Genomic DNA, 15,871 nt, shown 5'->3' on the forward strand with positions numbered 1-15,871 from the left:
GTGAAAAGCTGTTTTCTTGTGTGTGCTGTGGAAAAAGTTTTCTTCAAAAACAGAATTTATCTATTCACATGAGGACTCACAGAGGCGACAAGCCGTAGCAGTGTTTTACATGTGTATCCTATGTTGAGCTTCACTATTAAATTGATTTGGTTAAAAACTAGAATTAAAGACTGGAGAGATTTCATGTCTATAAAGCATCTTGACATTAGGATACGTAGAGATGTGAAGCAATTTCCTTGAGAGATGCTTTGTTTTTTTTCTGGCATATTCTGTAGCAACAATAATGACAAACTGTATTGTTGTTATATAAACCATTCAATAAAATGACATGGATTATAACAAAATTGGGTGATAAATTGTACTAGGTGGCATTTAATGCTCTTATGGCTACTGAGTATAAACTGATCTTCAGTCTGTTTGTCTTTGTTTTATTGCTCCTCTATCTGCAGCCAGTTGGAACAAATTGTAACCTGGGTGTGAGGAGTCTTAAAATGTTCTTGGCTTTCCTGAGGCAACGGACCTGTGGAGTTCCTCGAGAGAAGGCAGAGAGTAGTCGATAGTCCTCTGGGCAGATTTTATGATTCTCTGGAGAGGCTTCCTCTGTGCATAGTAGCACAGAGGAAGCCTGTGCATAGCATAATTGCAACGTCTCTTAGAGGTACCTCCTAAATTACACGGGGAGGCAGCCATTTTGGGTCAAGGGGCAAATTTTGGCCATTTTTCACTTTTATTCAAGTCAAACTTTAACAAACTCCTCCTATGGATTTCAACTGTTAAGGAAAAATGATTATTTTTAGTGCTTAATACAGTTAATCTCACGACATGTGTAAAAGGTATATTCAGCACTCTTATTTGGAACAGTTTTCTGTTGAGCATTTGGGATTGAGCAGATGAGCAGGCATTCAGACAGGCAGGAGCCTCCCCACTGTGAGGCCGGGCCATAGGAGGCCATAAAATTAGCATTCCCGGCAGGGCAGAGAGACTTTAGATTTCACAGGTATCTGTGAGATTGTATCTCAGGTTGTTCTGTACTCAGAATGACCGTGGGAGCCACGGGGGGTCAGGGCCAGCGGTTTGCTTCTTTGTCTCACTAGAAGACAGATGGCCCTTTGATCTTTGCGTAGATCAGGGGGAGTTCCAAGTTTCTCTGAGTGCTTAAGGGAGTTTCCAGTTGGTCAACAGGAGGAACGCCTTGAGTGCATAAATTAAATAGAAAAAACACCCCCTTAGTATAAGATTACGTGTCAGGAGAAAAAATACAGAGAGCGGCCACCATTTTGCCTTTTTGCATCGGCTCTCTCAAAAGACGCGTCTTTGCTTTTTGTTCGTCTTTGTTTTGTGTTTGTCTGTCTTTTCTGTCTTTATTTTTATGAGAAAAAATGCATATCTCTGTTCCTCTGCAGCTTTGTTGTTGATTGCTTTGTATGAGATTAAACTCTGTGATCTGTGACGTCAACGCGCTTTGTTGTTGTTTCACTTTAGTGCACGCCGCTGCCACTCGCTGAGGACTCGGGAAATTAAGGAGGAAAGAGCCAAACGTTTTGTCCAAAGTTAACATTAAATTATCCTCTTTTTTAACACAACCTATTGGCTTCATTCTTGGCCAGGATACAGGTAATGAGTGGGGCCTTAAAAGTTATCAAAAAAATTCACTTTTTGTATATGTTCAGCTGGCGTGGTAGATTGGCGAATTTGGCGTACTCGCCAATGCAAACAAAACGTTATGACTTTCACTTAAAAAGGTCAATTGGCACCAAACTTGGCATGAATGATCCTGGTTGGATCCCTGACAATCCTATGTCTTCATAATCTGACGTCATCTAATATCAAGGTGGAATAACATCCCCACATAAGCTCCCAGGTACATCAAACTTCATTTGTATCATCACAGACCAGAGCTCATCACATTCACATGGCCAGTTAGTGACATCACCACAACCCCTACCCCTTTCAACAGGAAGTCAGTGTTTTCCCACTCTTTTTCTTCCCTTTACTCGGCGGTTCATGCAGATTTCAACCTGTGTTTAATGAAGTAGAACAACATGATGGTAAATCCTTCTCTCAACACTGGCTGGCAGCAGCATGTGGATGTGGCTGAATGGTGAATACTAATCCATCGCTGTTTGCACCTGGAGCCAGGCCTGTAGGGGGGGTACAATGGCGAGTGCCTGGTGACTGCGCTTTTATCCATGGAGCCCGGCCGGGCTCAGCCCAAAGAGGAGACATGGGTCCCCCCTCCCATGGGCCCATCACATGTGAGAGGGGCAAAAGGGGTCGGGTGCAGTGTGTGATAGTCCATCACACACTGCACTCCCTCGGCAGGCATCCATCAGTGATGGACGCCTGCCGAGGGAGGGTGCCCTGGCGAGGGAGGGTGCCCTGGCGGTCCAATCCTCGGTTGCAGAAGCTGGTTCTTGGGACGTGGAATGTCACCTCTCTGGTGGGGAAGGAGCTGGAGCTAGTGTGTGAGGTTGAGAGGCCACCCTAGGCCACAGTTCGATGATCGACTTTGTCATCCTTTCATCGGATCTGCGGCCGCATGTCTTGGACACTCGGGTGAAGAGAGGTGCGGAGCTGTCCACTGACCACTACCTGGTGGTGAGTTGGCTCCGGTGGTGGGGGAGGATGCCGGTCAGACCTGGCAGGCCCAAACGTGTTGTGAGGGTCTGCTGGGAACGTCTGGTGGAATCCCCTGCGAGTCGGAGCTTTAACTCCCATCTCCGGCAAAACTTTGAACATGTTCCGGTGGAGATGCGGTACATTGAGTCTGAGTGGACCGTGTTCCGTGCCTCCGTTGTCGAGGCGGCCGATCGGAGCTGTGGCCCCAAGGTTGTCGGTGTATTTAACAAGTTATTTACTTGTTTTAAATAGTTGACAGTATTTTTTTTGCTTGTTAAATATGTGATTCCAGTAAAGTCAGAAAAACATGCATTATGCTAAATTTTGTCTCGCTCTACTAAAATGTATGAACTTTCAAATTGATCTATGTTATGAATTTGTACTGTTAAATTCTGTGCTATCTATGTCCTGTAATACGCAACAAGGGTCAAATTACACATTTAAAACAGATGTTCGATACGATAAGGTTTTATATGACGTCATTACAACAGATGGCCGATGCAATAACGCTCGATTATTTATTTAGGTGGGGCTTTTTAATCCATCAAACTTGATAAAAATTTCACATAAGCTTACATCCTTATTTTTTTCTATGTACAAATAATCTCTAAGCTTCTCTTTAAAACAAAATGACATTGTAACTGATTCTGTTATTTGTTTCAAATTATATTAACCAGTATAACTCTACCTATGTTAAAGCATAATGAAAACATGAAAAATAATTACTTTTAATATTCATTATAAACTAATTTTCATACATTGATTGTTCTTGATTTTAGAAAGTATGGTTGATTATTATTGTCTTCAATAATTTAGTGTTTCTTGGGTCTTAGTTGTATTTTTCTCTTTTCTGCTGCAGCTGTTTTCTATTATTACTATGAAAAGACTTTAGGTTTTTCAAAGAGAACTGGCACTGTGTAAGAAATCTTTAGATGTGATGATCGTAAGATCCACAAGGTGGCGGTAATGCAATGACATGAATGAACGACAGTCATAAAATCCCAAAGAAGAAGAAGAAGAAAACAAAGAGGACGGCACGTGGTCTGTTTGGTTGAATGTTTGAGTGTTTCTCTAAAAATATCTTCAGTCCAGCTTAAACGAGTTTATCAACGAGCCGTTAACTGCTGCTGAAGAAACATTCACAGAGTTTAAAGAAATCATCGTCAAGTCGGAGGAAGAGATGGATGATCATCGCAGACTGCTGGATTTCTCCCGGAGGCCCCAGATAATCTTACACCGAATAGGTAGGAACCACCAGCGTTTGGATGCAGGTTAAGGTCTAAATGTCTACACCTTTCTGTATGAGGATCATTTTAGTAAATGTTCTTTTCCCGTATAAATGTTTTGTTAACCGGTAAATGAACGCAGGAATCACAATTACGCTGTGAAAATGGCTTATTGATGTAGAAATAAAATGACCTTTTTATGGCTTTTCCTCCTTTAACTAATCAAACTTACTTTTGAAAACAGGAGAAATGTGAACAATGCAGCGCAAGGTTAGTAAAGCAAACAGCATGAAACAATAATAGTGTGTTAGTAGCTGTAAAATGTAATTAGAAAAAATTTAACCGGGGCCTGCCAAAGTGTGCCCGTAGGTTTGGACCCAACGATCTGATGCTAAAAAACCTGAACGAACGTTCACCATTCAGTATGTTAAAAATTAGCATCAATGCTAAGCTTAGCTAAATAGTAGTCATTAGCATGTGGAAAGTCACAAGCATCTTGACTAACATGTACTTGCACCATTCAGTATGTTAAAATTGGTGTATAAACAAAAATTTGCCAAAATGCTGTGAGTAGCATTTGGGGTATCATTAGAATGTTGTCTGTAATTGACTTAGTCCATTCAGTGTACTAAACATGGCTAATAAGTAAGAAAAATAGCTAATAGCTTATTTAAGGTAAAAGGCTAATGCTAATGAACCGCCTTGCTGCGCGGCGGTGCACTAACCTGATTGGGATATTGAGGCTTTTTATTTTGAAAAAAGAAAACAGTAAGCTTCATATTAAATGGCCACACTAATCCAATGTGTAACAGTGGTTTGTTTAAACCAGTCACATAAAGCCAACAAGAGCAATTACATGATGTAAAAATCGTCAAGGCTTTTATTTTGAATTTTTCAGTAAGCTTCATTTCAAAGGGCCAAACTAATCTCATGTGTAACAGTGATTTGGTTAAATCAGTTATAAAAAGCCCAAAACACAAGTAGTTCTATAGACCAGCTCAGTCCTCCTCTGTAGTAACTGACAGTTCCGCCATGTTTGTAGTTCTGACATTCAGCTCAGACCTCTTCTGTAGGCACTGAGTGTCCGCCATGTTGTAGTCCTAACCTTCAGTCATTGTAGTTCTAAAGAGCGGCTCAGCTGAGACAGACAGGGAGAGACAGAATTGTATCTGTTTGAAGCAGTTAGTTTTTCTGAACAAAGAAGGACAAACAACTCCTTCCCGTTCGGGAACCGTAAGGCCGATCCAAAAACCATTTGAAGCATATGAGAGGGCTATTTCTCCTCTCTGATAGTACCGCGATTCATATCTGTAGCTCTCTCTGCACTAACCTGAGAGAAATATTCAGGCTTTTATTTTGAAATTTTCAGCAAGCTTTATTTTAAAGGGCTACACTAATCCTATGAGTAACAGTGTTTGGGTTAAATCAATTATATACTGGCCAAAACAGACAGGAGTTCTAAGTGGCAGCAAGGCCCTCTGTTTTTACTGAGTGTTAGTTAGAACTACAGATATGGCGTATTTGTAGTCCTAATCAGCCGCCCTCCCCTCCTGTGTTCCGTTGCTATGGTAATTAATCCTCTGCTAACTGTCCTGCAGTCCAAACAATTCCTTCCCGTTCGGGATCCGTGATATGTATTTGAAAACCGTTTGAAGCATATGAGAGGGCTATTTGTCGTCTCCGGTAGTACCGCGATTTATATCTGTAGCTCTCTCACAGTAATAGCGGTGATGAGGCAAAGATGGTGTGCGCGGAGCTCTGAAATTTTTCAGAAATACATGGAAGTGAATCTGGGAGAGCGTCAGTTACCCTGGCGCATGATTTCGTCGCCATCGTAACTCCGAATACCACTACAAGTAATAGCTCCCCTCCCGGCATCGAGCCGAACCAACTTTTGTGGGTGGGCACGCAGCGGTATGAGCCGCATTCCGGTTGACGGAAGAAAAATAAACTAGTAAATTCCTGAAGAAATTTAACCGGGGCCTGCCAAAGTGTGCACGTCGGTTTCAGCATCAGGTTTCTGATGCTGAATATTAGCATCAATGCTAAAGAAAGCTGCAACGAAAGCAATAGCATGAGGAGACCCACTAACATGAACTTGCACCATTCAGTATGATAAAGTAAGTGTATCAGCTAAAATTTGCCAAAATGCTAATGTTACCATGATTGCTGTCAGTAGCATGTGGGGCATCACTAGGATGTTTTCTATAATTGACTTAATCCATTCAGTATACTAAACATGGCTAATAAGTCAGAAAAATAGCTAATAGCTTATATAAGCTAAAAGGCTAATGCTTGAGGGGGATATTGAGACTTTTATTTTGAAAAAACCTGTAAGCTTCATATTAAATGGCCACAGTAATCCAATGTCTAACAGTGGTTTGTTTAAACCAGTTACATAAAGCCCAAAATAGCAATTACTTGATGTAAAAATTGTCAATGCTTTTATTTTTGAAATTTTAAGTAAGCTTCATTTCAAAGGGCCAACGTTCTCCCATGTGTAACAGTGTTTGGGTTAGATCAGTTATATACAGCCCATAGCAGCAAGTCGTTCTAAATGGCAGCTCAGTCCTCCTCTGTTTTAACTGAGTCTTCCGCCATAGTTAGAACTACAGTGATGCGTATTTGTAGTCCTAAGCAGCAGCCAATAGCCTCCTGAGTTCCGTTGCTATGGTAAATAATCCTCTCCCAACTGTCAGCTGTGAGTGAGACATGCAGGGGGAGACAATAGAGCTTTGGAACTGATGTCTGGCGCAGTCGCTCGGCGCCATCTTTTGAGGCCACAGACCAAAACAAACTTTATTCCGGCGTTTTCATTGTGTTACCGACCGCATCAAAGTTGTTTTCAAGTTGGATATTGGATTTTCGCACTCCGCGGAATAAGCTCAAGGTTGATCCGATTTATGAACGCTAATTCCGGCCAGCTGTTCTCTACCGCTCCCTCCTCAAGCGCTCAGAGGTTCGGGGACCGTCAGATTTCTGAACCAAACACTCCTGTAAATAAATGCTTTGCCTTCTGACCAACTGGTACAAAAAAGGGATAATTCATGCTATTACATGAGGCACACTATCCACTATTAAAATTTCAAGTCATATTCAATATTTTAAATAATTTTAATATTAAGTAATGTTTTCTTCAATAGCTTCTAAATCGTCTGCCCTATTCACTCAAAATCAGTGTGAAATTGTTCTACTGACTGTATAGATGAAGCATACTCATCTTTATTACATTTTGACCCCTTTTTTATTTTTTAACTAAGTTTATATTTAAAAAAAATGTTCGTAAGATGTATTACCTCAGATGATCATCACATTTGTTACCTGTAATCTTCAATAACATAAAATTTTAGGACAGGATCTATTTCATTACATGTTCACTTCTTACCTGAATTATGTTAAATACAACAAATATTTACTTAAAGTGTGATCTATTTCATAACATTTACTTGTCACCTTTATTGTTTACCCTGAAATGTTTAATTACACATTAAATGTTTAAAGATGGGCTCTTTCATCTGGTTTGATTATTTACATTAAATATTTACTGCAAAATGTGATTATATAATTGTTTGCTTTAATCATATAAAATGTTTATTTGAAAAGTATAATCTTTCATTACATGTATGTTTATTACTTGAAATATTTTAAATATAAATTTTTACTTGAAATGTGATTCATGTCATCACCTGTTTACATGCAACTTGAAGAGCTTGAATTAAACGTCTCATGAATGTTTTACCACATTAAATTATGAAACACATAATTCAACACAAATGGTTCCTGTTCCTCTTCAGGGTGTGCAGCCTTGCTGAGCTCTTCTCCTGGGGTTTCCTCCTCAGCCTCTCCGACTCGCTCCTCTTCTCCTCTGTGTTTTCATTATTTACCTCTTCTGGGGTAAATAATAAAAACACAGTCTCTGTAACTTGTTGATCCACCATAGTCTTGCTGTATCGCCTCTTTAATTGGCGCACATGTCGGTCCGATGTTGTGGCGTTTACCTTGGAGTGACCCAGATTCGGTCTAGATTGAGCTAATCCATTTCATACGACTGTTTGCCTTTTAAGAGGACATATCAGAACAAACATCAGTATCAATTTTGTAATAAATAAATTGTAGTGGCGATTGTTTGTCACACCAAACATCCTATAAAAGTTCAGTCAACAAGCCACTGCTGCACTGAGGTGATGCTTCGTACGAAGGTAAAAGAAGTTCAATGTCCAAAAAACTTGAAGATTGCTTTTATAGTTTATTTTCCCCCAGTTTGACAAGCAAATAACAAAGATCAAACTTTACATTAGTGATGTGTCAAGTAATGAAGCGGGTAAGACAGAGAACTCACCTAAACCTGAGCAGTTAAAGTTTTTATTTTTTAGTAATAAATCGTTGTCCCTGGTGACATAGCGAGTAACAAGCCAATCACAACCCTCTTTTCTATTTGTTTCTAGTTTCTTTTGGATCCAGCCATTGTTTCATACAACCAGATTAATCAGAATTTATGTATCAGAATCACAAACATCTTTTACTTGTTTATTCATTGTAAAGCTTCATTTTGTTTTCACGTTGCCTATTTTACATATATTGTCCAGTTGATGCCACAGTAGAGCAAATGAAGCACCGCGGTGCATCGGCTCATGAGTCGAATGATTGGATGGAGTTCCTCAGGGCTTCATGAAGCTGCATCTCACCATCACTACTTTTCATTGTTTCCTCTCCTGCTCTGGTCAAAACCCACAGGCCCAACCCAGTGCATGCTGGTCCTATACCAGTCCCTATACTTACAGAAAATGGACCCACAGTTCTTAATGTCTAACTTACAAAAGTAAATAATAAACACAAAGCAACAAAAATTAAACAATTATTAACCTACAAATAAACTCATGTTTATAAATAAACCATAAAGATATAAAGTGAACTAAAGTAAAATTTCAATATAATTCAAAGTAATAAAAATAAATAGTATCTTGAAATAATACAATTTGCAGGTAAATATTAACAATAATCCCTACTACAATTAATTTTGTAATAAAATATTTTTTTCATATCCGTTAATTTGAGAATTCCCCAAATGTCAGCTGGATATATCGACTGATCTGTATCTCTGTCTACGCTCTTGAATTTTTAGGTGTTTTTTGTTCATTTCTGTCTTAAACGATAAACAATTTCTCCTATTTACTTCAGTAAAGTTAACAATTACTCTTTTTCTCTGTTTTCTTCTCCAGATTCCCTGAAGTGTAACGTTTATAACCAGGAGAGGAGATCCACTCTGGACCAGGAGGAGTTAGAACCTCTGCAGGTGAAACAAGAACAGGAAGAGCCTGAAAATCATCAGATAAAAGTGGAAGAGAAAGAAGTTTACTGCAGTGAAGGTGAAGAACAGATTGAATTAAAACAGGAGACTGATACCTGCATGTTGGTTCCTGTTGATGAGCAAACAGACCACAATGAATCAGAACCAAACAGGAACCAAGACATCTTCCAGGAAGCTGAGAACCAAAATCAGGAAAGAAGAAAACCTTTCTCATGTGTCATCTGTAAGAGGCGTTTTGCTTTCAAATCTGTTTTTGATGCTCACATGAGAACTCATACGGGTGTAAAGCCGTTTACATGTGTGACCTGTGGAAAGAGTTTTAGTCAAAAATCTAATTTAACTCAGCATATGATGATTCACACTGGTGAAAAGCCGTTTTCATGTGTGAACTGTGGAAAAAGTTTTTGTCTAAAACAGCATTTAACTCAGCACATGATGATTCACACTGGTGAAAAGCCTTTTTCATGTGTGAACTGTGGAAAAAGTTTTAGTCGAAAACAGGTTTTAACTCAGCACATGAGAATTCACACAGGTGAAAAGCCGTTTTCATGTGTGAATTGTGGAAAATGTTTTATTCAAAAATCTATTTTAACTACGCATATGATGATTCACACTGGTGAAAAGCCGTTTTCATGTGTGAACTGTGGAAAAAGTTTTATTCAAAAACAGGATTTAACTCAGCACATGAGAATTCACACAGGTGAAAAGCCGTTTTCATGTGTGAACTGTGGAAAATGTTTTAATCAAAAATCTATTTTAACTAAGCACATGATGATTCACACTGGTGAAAATCCGTTTTCATGTGTGCACTGTGGAAAAAGCTTTAGTCAAAAACCGGCTTTAACTCAGCACATGAGAATTCACACTGGTGAAAAGCCATTTTCATGTGTGATCTGTGGAAAAAGCTTTAGTCAACAACCGGCTTTAACTCAGCACATGATGATTCACACTGGTGAAAAGCCATTTTCATGCGTGACCTGTGGAAAGAGTTTTCGTCAAAAACAGGAATTAACTCGTCACATGATGATTCACACTGGTGAGAAGCCGTTTTCATGTGTGACCTGTGGAAAAAGTTTTATTCGAAAACAGGATTTAACTCAGCACATGAGGATTCACACTGGTGAAAAGCCGTTTTCATGTGTGACCTGTTTAAAAAGTTTTAGTCATAAACAGTGTTTAACTCAGCACATGACGCGTCACACAGTTGAAAAGCTGTAGAAGTATGTTCCCTAAATGTCCTATGTTGTATTTGTTTAATGTGATCATTTTGATCTTCACATTTGGATACTTAGAGATGTTCAACCATGACACATTTTCCTTCATTGATGTTTTATTTTTCTGGTATATTCTGTATCAATGAACAATAATGATAAACTGTATGTTATTGTATTAACATACTGTTTATGTCAAACTGTATGTTGTGTGTGTACAACGTGAAGAGCAGAGGGCTCAGCACACAGCCCTGAGGAGTGCCAGTTCTGATGCTGATAGATGAAGAGGCTTGGGGGCCCACTGACTATTTCATGCATTAACAGAGTTTGACCGGACATGGACTCCCTTCCAGAACATTCTCACATGATTGGACTTGAGGGATTGATTTGTATTATTCTGTACCATAGAGAGTGAGTGGGGTTTATTTTTGTAGTTTTTTAAATCAACAATAGAATGTATATAATGGTTGAGTGTTTTAAAAAAAATCTACAAAACAGTATTTGTTTTAATTTTGTGTTTAATGTAAAATGAGATTGAATCTGATTTCATTTCTTTCAAATTATGTTAACCAGTTTTACTCTACCTAATTAAAATCTATTCAAATAAAAAAAAATCATTTGTACTTTAAAGAAATGCAAAATTCACTGCAAACTAATTTTCATGCATTGATTGCACAAAGTACATGTAATTATTTTTAATATTTTGCTTTTTTCTCTTATTTTAGCTGTAATATTTTAATCTGTTCTGCTGCAGCATTTAGATTACTGTATTTTAATGTTGAAACTATTTTTATGTTTATATGTATTTTAGAAAGAAATAAACGTGTAACATTTCATTTAACATTAAAGTTTTGAGTTTTTCTTTAGTGTACGTTATGCCTCATACTTGAACCCAGTAGATGGTGGTACTACAGCTATACTGGTTGTAGCCACTGTGGTTCCTGTAACTGATGGGTTGCCGGTTCAAACTTCCCACATCCATCTCAGTTGTTGAGTCCTTGAGCAAGGCACCAAACCTGCCTTGCCTGCCCTTAGTCAGAAGTCCGATGGCGCCCATTGCGTAGCAGCTTCTGTCAGTCTGCCCTAGGGCAGCTGGGCTACAATGTAGCTTACCACCATCAACATGTAAAGCACTTTGGCATCCTCTGCACTAGATAAATCGCTATACATACATTTACCATTGACTAAACACTTGCATTTTGTCTTTTTGTTGTGTTTTGTATTAAACTTGTCCTGTCTGACAGTGTGACACTCAGCATTGTCGAGTACCAAGGTTAAGCCCTAAAGACTTGCATATGTGGACCATTATGGCTTCCCCCTGATATAATTACATGAAACTTTCTTAGAAACTGCTTTGGGTTTATATAATTAAATTGTAATGAGACGGAGAAGAAAGCGGGAGAGAAAAGAAAGGTGAGAAAAAAGTTTTATAGGGGCCCCCTCCTCTCACCCAACTTGATATAAAGGTGATCACAGAGAGGAGGGAGCCAGAGACCAAACCTGACAGACAGACCAGGCACACAGAGACAAGATCACATGTTCCTATTCTCATGTGTACACACAGACATTCAAACCAGAAAGAGGACCACCAGCTTAGGAATCATTCAAACCAAATCCCTATCCCAAGTCACAAACCCAGCCTGCCAACCAAAGGATCCACCTAGTCCCAATGAAGAAGATCCAGCAGACATACAGCGCACCGGGTTGACTGAAAGAACCCCAATCCAAGAAATGGACCGACCAGCCAGCTCAGCGCAATATCCAGAACAAGAATACCACCCACAGCCCTGAATCCCAGCCCAGCACCAGGCTGTGTCCACAGATAGGCTAGCAAAGCAATAAATTACACCCCATACCAACACCAAGACAGACAGACAGCAAACGATACCAGACCCAAAAAAAGGGGCCAATCAAAATGCAAACACCAGCCAACACAAGCACTTTCACCACTTCATACACAAATAAGCCAAAAACACAAGCCTCTCAGCTTGCCGACTACACCACCAGTAGGAAGGATGCTACAGAAAAGCCAACGCACCAACTGTGAAAAAGGAAGCAGCCCCTCACAGGTCCATAAACATCCCAGCTGCCAAGTGATAAGTAAAAAAGCCAATCCTAACCTGGTACAACCTGGTTTTCATGCATAGATTTTTCTTTTTTTTTTTTTTGATCAAGGTCTTTTTATTATTTTTTACATACACCACACACACACACATAAAAAAAAAAAAAAGACTAACAAAATATACAACAAAAATCCCTCCCAACCCTCCTCTCCTATACCGGATCTACTACCCCAACAAGAATACACCTTTTATTCATACATCAGCCGATACAAAGCACAGGTTTGCACACAAAGAACCAATATTTGACCTTTACACAAAGTTATCTGCCGAAATATTCCCGACATAAGATATAAATGGCTGCCAGATGTCAAAGAATTTGTTTACAGATCCCCTAACAGTATATCTGATCTTCTCTAAATGAATGTAAGACATAACTTCTCTTAACCAATGTCCATATATTGGAGGATGTGGATCCTTCCATCGAAGAAGAATGAGTCTTCTAGCCAGTAGAGAGCAGAAAGCTAACACAGTCCTCTGATGTTTGCTGAAGGAGGACTCTGCTGGAGCCACCCCAAAGAGAGAGATGAGTGGTGATGGACAGACAGTTTGTCCAAATATTCCTGAAAAAGTGTCAAAAATGCCTTGCCAATATCTGTGTAACTTTGGACAAGACCAGAATGTGTGTAAAAGTGTGGCTGGAGATTGTTTACAACGATCACACGTCGGATCCAAGTCCCTTTTGAATTTGCACAATCTGTCCTTAGACCAGTGTAGACGATGTACTACCTTGAATTGAACTATAACATGTTTCAGACATATTGAGGACGAATAAATATTTTGAATAATTTTTTGCCAAACTGTGTCTGATATGGACTCCTCCAAGTCCATCTCCCACTTGACCCTCAAGGAATCTAAATTGGTATCATTAAATGAACTGAGCAGAGAATAGACTCTACTCATAGAGCGTCTTGTTACAGACTTGCACATCAAAACCTCATCAACAAGAGAAGTTGGTGGATGTAAAGGAAAACATCCAGAGTTTGACATTACAAAATGTCTCAATTGTAAATACCTGAAAAACTGTGACTTGTGAATGTCAAATTTCTGTGTGAGCTGTTCGAATGAGGCAAACTTATTATCTATATAAAGATCATTTAGAGAAGTTATTCCCTTTAAACTCCAGGCATTAAAAACAGAATCCATTAGTGAAGGAGTAAACATGTGATTATTTGATACTGGAGCAGATATTAATAATTCCGTACTTTTAAACATCCTCCTGCACTGATTCCAGATTTTTATTGTGTGAGTTATAACCGGATTAGAAGTATAAGTTGAGATTGGTTGATTAAACGGTAACCGGGAGCAGAGTAAAGCAGAGAGAGAGCTAGCCGTAACTGAATTCCTCTCTAAAGTCACCCAAGTGGGAGCAGGATTGTCCTCTCTCAACCAGTACAGTAAGGCTCTAATATTAGCCGCCCAGTAATAATATAGGAAATTGGGGAGTGACAAGCCACCAAGACCATGGGGTAGCTGTAGCATCTTACAGCCTATTCGCGGGTGCTTTTTATTCCAAATAAATGACGACAACTCACTATTTAATTTTGTAAAGAAAGTCTTGGTGAGAAACACTGGCACGCTCTGAAATAGATAAAGTAATTTAGGCAGTATTGCCATTTTGATTATATTGATTCTACCTCCCAAGGATAGAGGCAGAGATGCCCATGTAGTGATGTCTTTCCTAAGGTTCACCAGGAGAGGCAGATAGTTTGCTGTATAAAGATCTTTATGACTATGAGTAATCCAGATACCAAGGTATTTAAATTTAGCAGGGCTAATTTTGAAAGGAACTGGACCCATATGCTGCACTTCCATTGGAGTCACAGGCATCAATTCACTTTTTTGAAGGTTAACCTTATAGCCAGAAATGTTTCCAAACTTTTGAAGTAAAATAAGTAACTCAGGAATACTAGATAAGGGATCTGAGATATAAAGAAGTGTATCATCAGCGTATAGGGAAACTTTATGTTCAGTGCCAAACCGATTAATACCTTTAATTTTGGGGCTGTTTCGCAAAGCCACTGCAAGTGGTTCAATTGCAATTGCGAATAAAAGTGGCGAGAGTGGGCATCCCTGCCTCGTCCCACGTTTCAATTCAAAATAACTGGATAGATTACTGTTAGTGCGTACTGCTGCCATTGGCAAGGTATATATCAACTTCACCCATGAAACAAATTTAGGACCGAAGTTAAACATCACCAAGGTCTTAAATAGATAGTTCCATTCCACCCGGTCAAACGCTTTCTCAGCGTCCAGCGAGATTAAAATTTCATTACAGTTGTGACTGGGCGGGGCAGAAGTATACAACACATTAAATAGCCGCCTGATATTAAAGAAGGATTGACGATTTTTAATAAAACCAGTCTGGTCAGGTGAAACAATTGTAGGGATAATCCGTTCGACTCGTTTTGCCAACATCTTTGTGAGAATTTTAACATCAGTGTTTAATAACGATATTGGACGGTATGAACTGCAGCTCAAGGGGTCTTTATCCTTCTTTAAAAGCAGTGAAATTACAGCCTGACGCATAGACAGCGGCAATAAATGTGTGGCCAGGGACTCCTCAAAAACTGATAGCAACAGGGGAGAAAGTAAATCCAAAAATTTCTTTAAAAATTCTGCCGGGAAACCGTCTGGTCCTGGAGATTTTCCATTTTGCATATGTTTAATTGCAGAGTTAATCTCAGCTAAAGAAAAATTTCTTTCCAATTCGTTAGATAGATCAGAACTTAGTGAAGGGATTTTAATATCTTTAAAAAAATCATCCAATTCAGTTGGGTTAAGTGAGGCTTCAGAGGTATACAGAGATTGGTAAAATTTGCTGAAACATAGACTAATTCCAGCATCCTCACAACATTTTACACCATGATCATCATTTATCGCTGAGATATCCTGTTTAGCTGAACGTTGCCGTAGCTGCTGCGCAAGAAGGCGTCCAGCCCTCTCACCATGCTCATAATAGCCACACCTAGATTTGGATAATAAATATTCGGCCTGTTGGGTAGATAAAATGTTAAACTCTGTCTGAAGTAATACACGTTTCTGAAGAGAGTCTTGTGTAAAAGTATGGGAGCATTCCCTATCTAATTGTAGAATCTGATCTGTTAACAATTTTAGCCGTTCGATACCTTTCTTCTTTTTGTTTGCACAGTAAGAAATGATTTGACCTCTCAGGTAAGCCTTTAATGACTCCCAAACAGTGCTAAGTGGCATCCCAGGAGTCCGATTAATATCAATAAAAAACTTAATTTCAGAAGTAAGCATGTCGACGAAGTTTTCGTCAGATAAAAGTATGGGATTAAGTCGCCAAGGACGATAAACTGATTGCATAACAGGAATGTTCAGTTTCATTATGAGCGGACTATGGTCAGAAACGACTATAGCTCC

At 39.2% G+C, this 15,871-nt stretch overlaps 1 protein-coding gene across 1 annotated transcript; it reads left to right on the top strand.

The window, feature by feature from the left end:
* Window positions 1-1,037: 1,037 nt before the first annotated feature.
* On the top strand, window positions 1,038-10,182 carry LOC116731633 (gastrula zinc finger protein XlCGF8.2DB-like; the record flags this gene model as incomplete). Its single annotated transcript, XM_032581449.1, has 2 exons — window positions 1,038-1,072; window positions 9,351-10,182. Coding segments are annotated over exons 1-2 (867 nt in total), but the record flags the coding sequence as incomplete, so codon positions are not given.
* Between the last annotated feature and the right edge of the window lie 5,689 nt (window positions 10,183-15,871).

Source organism: Xiphophorus hellerii, chromosome 13, assembly GCF_003331165.1.
Source record: "Xiphophorus hellerii strain 12219 chromosome 13, Xiphophorus_hellerii-4.1, whole genome shotgun sequence".
Classification (NCBI taxonomy): Eukaryota; Metazoa; Chordata; class Actinopteri; order Cyprinodontiformes; family Poeciliidae; genus Xiphophorus; species Xiphophorus hellerii.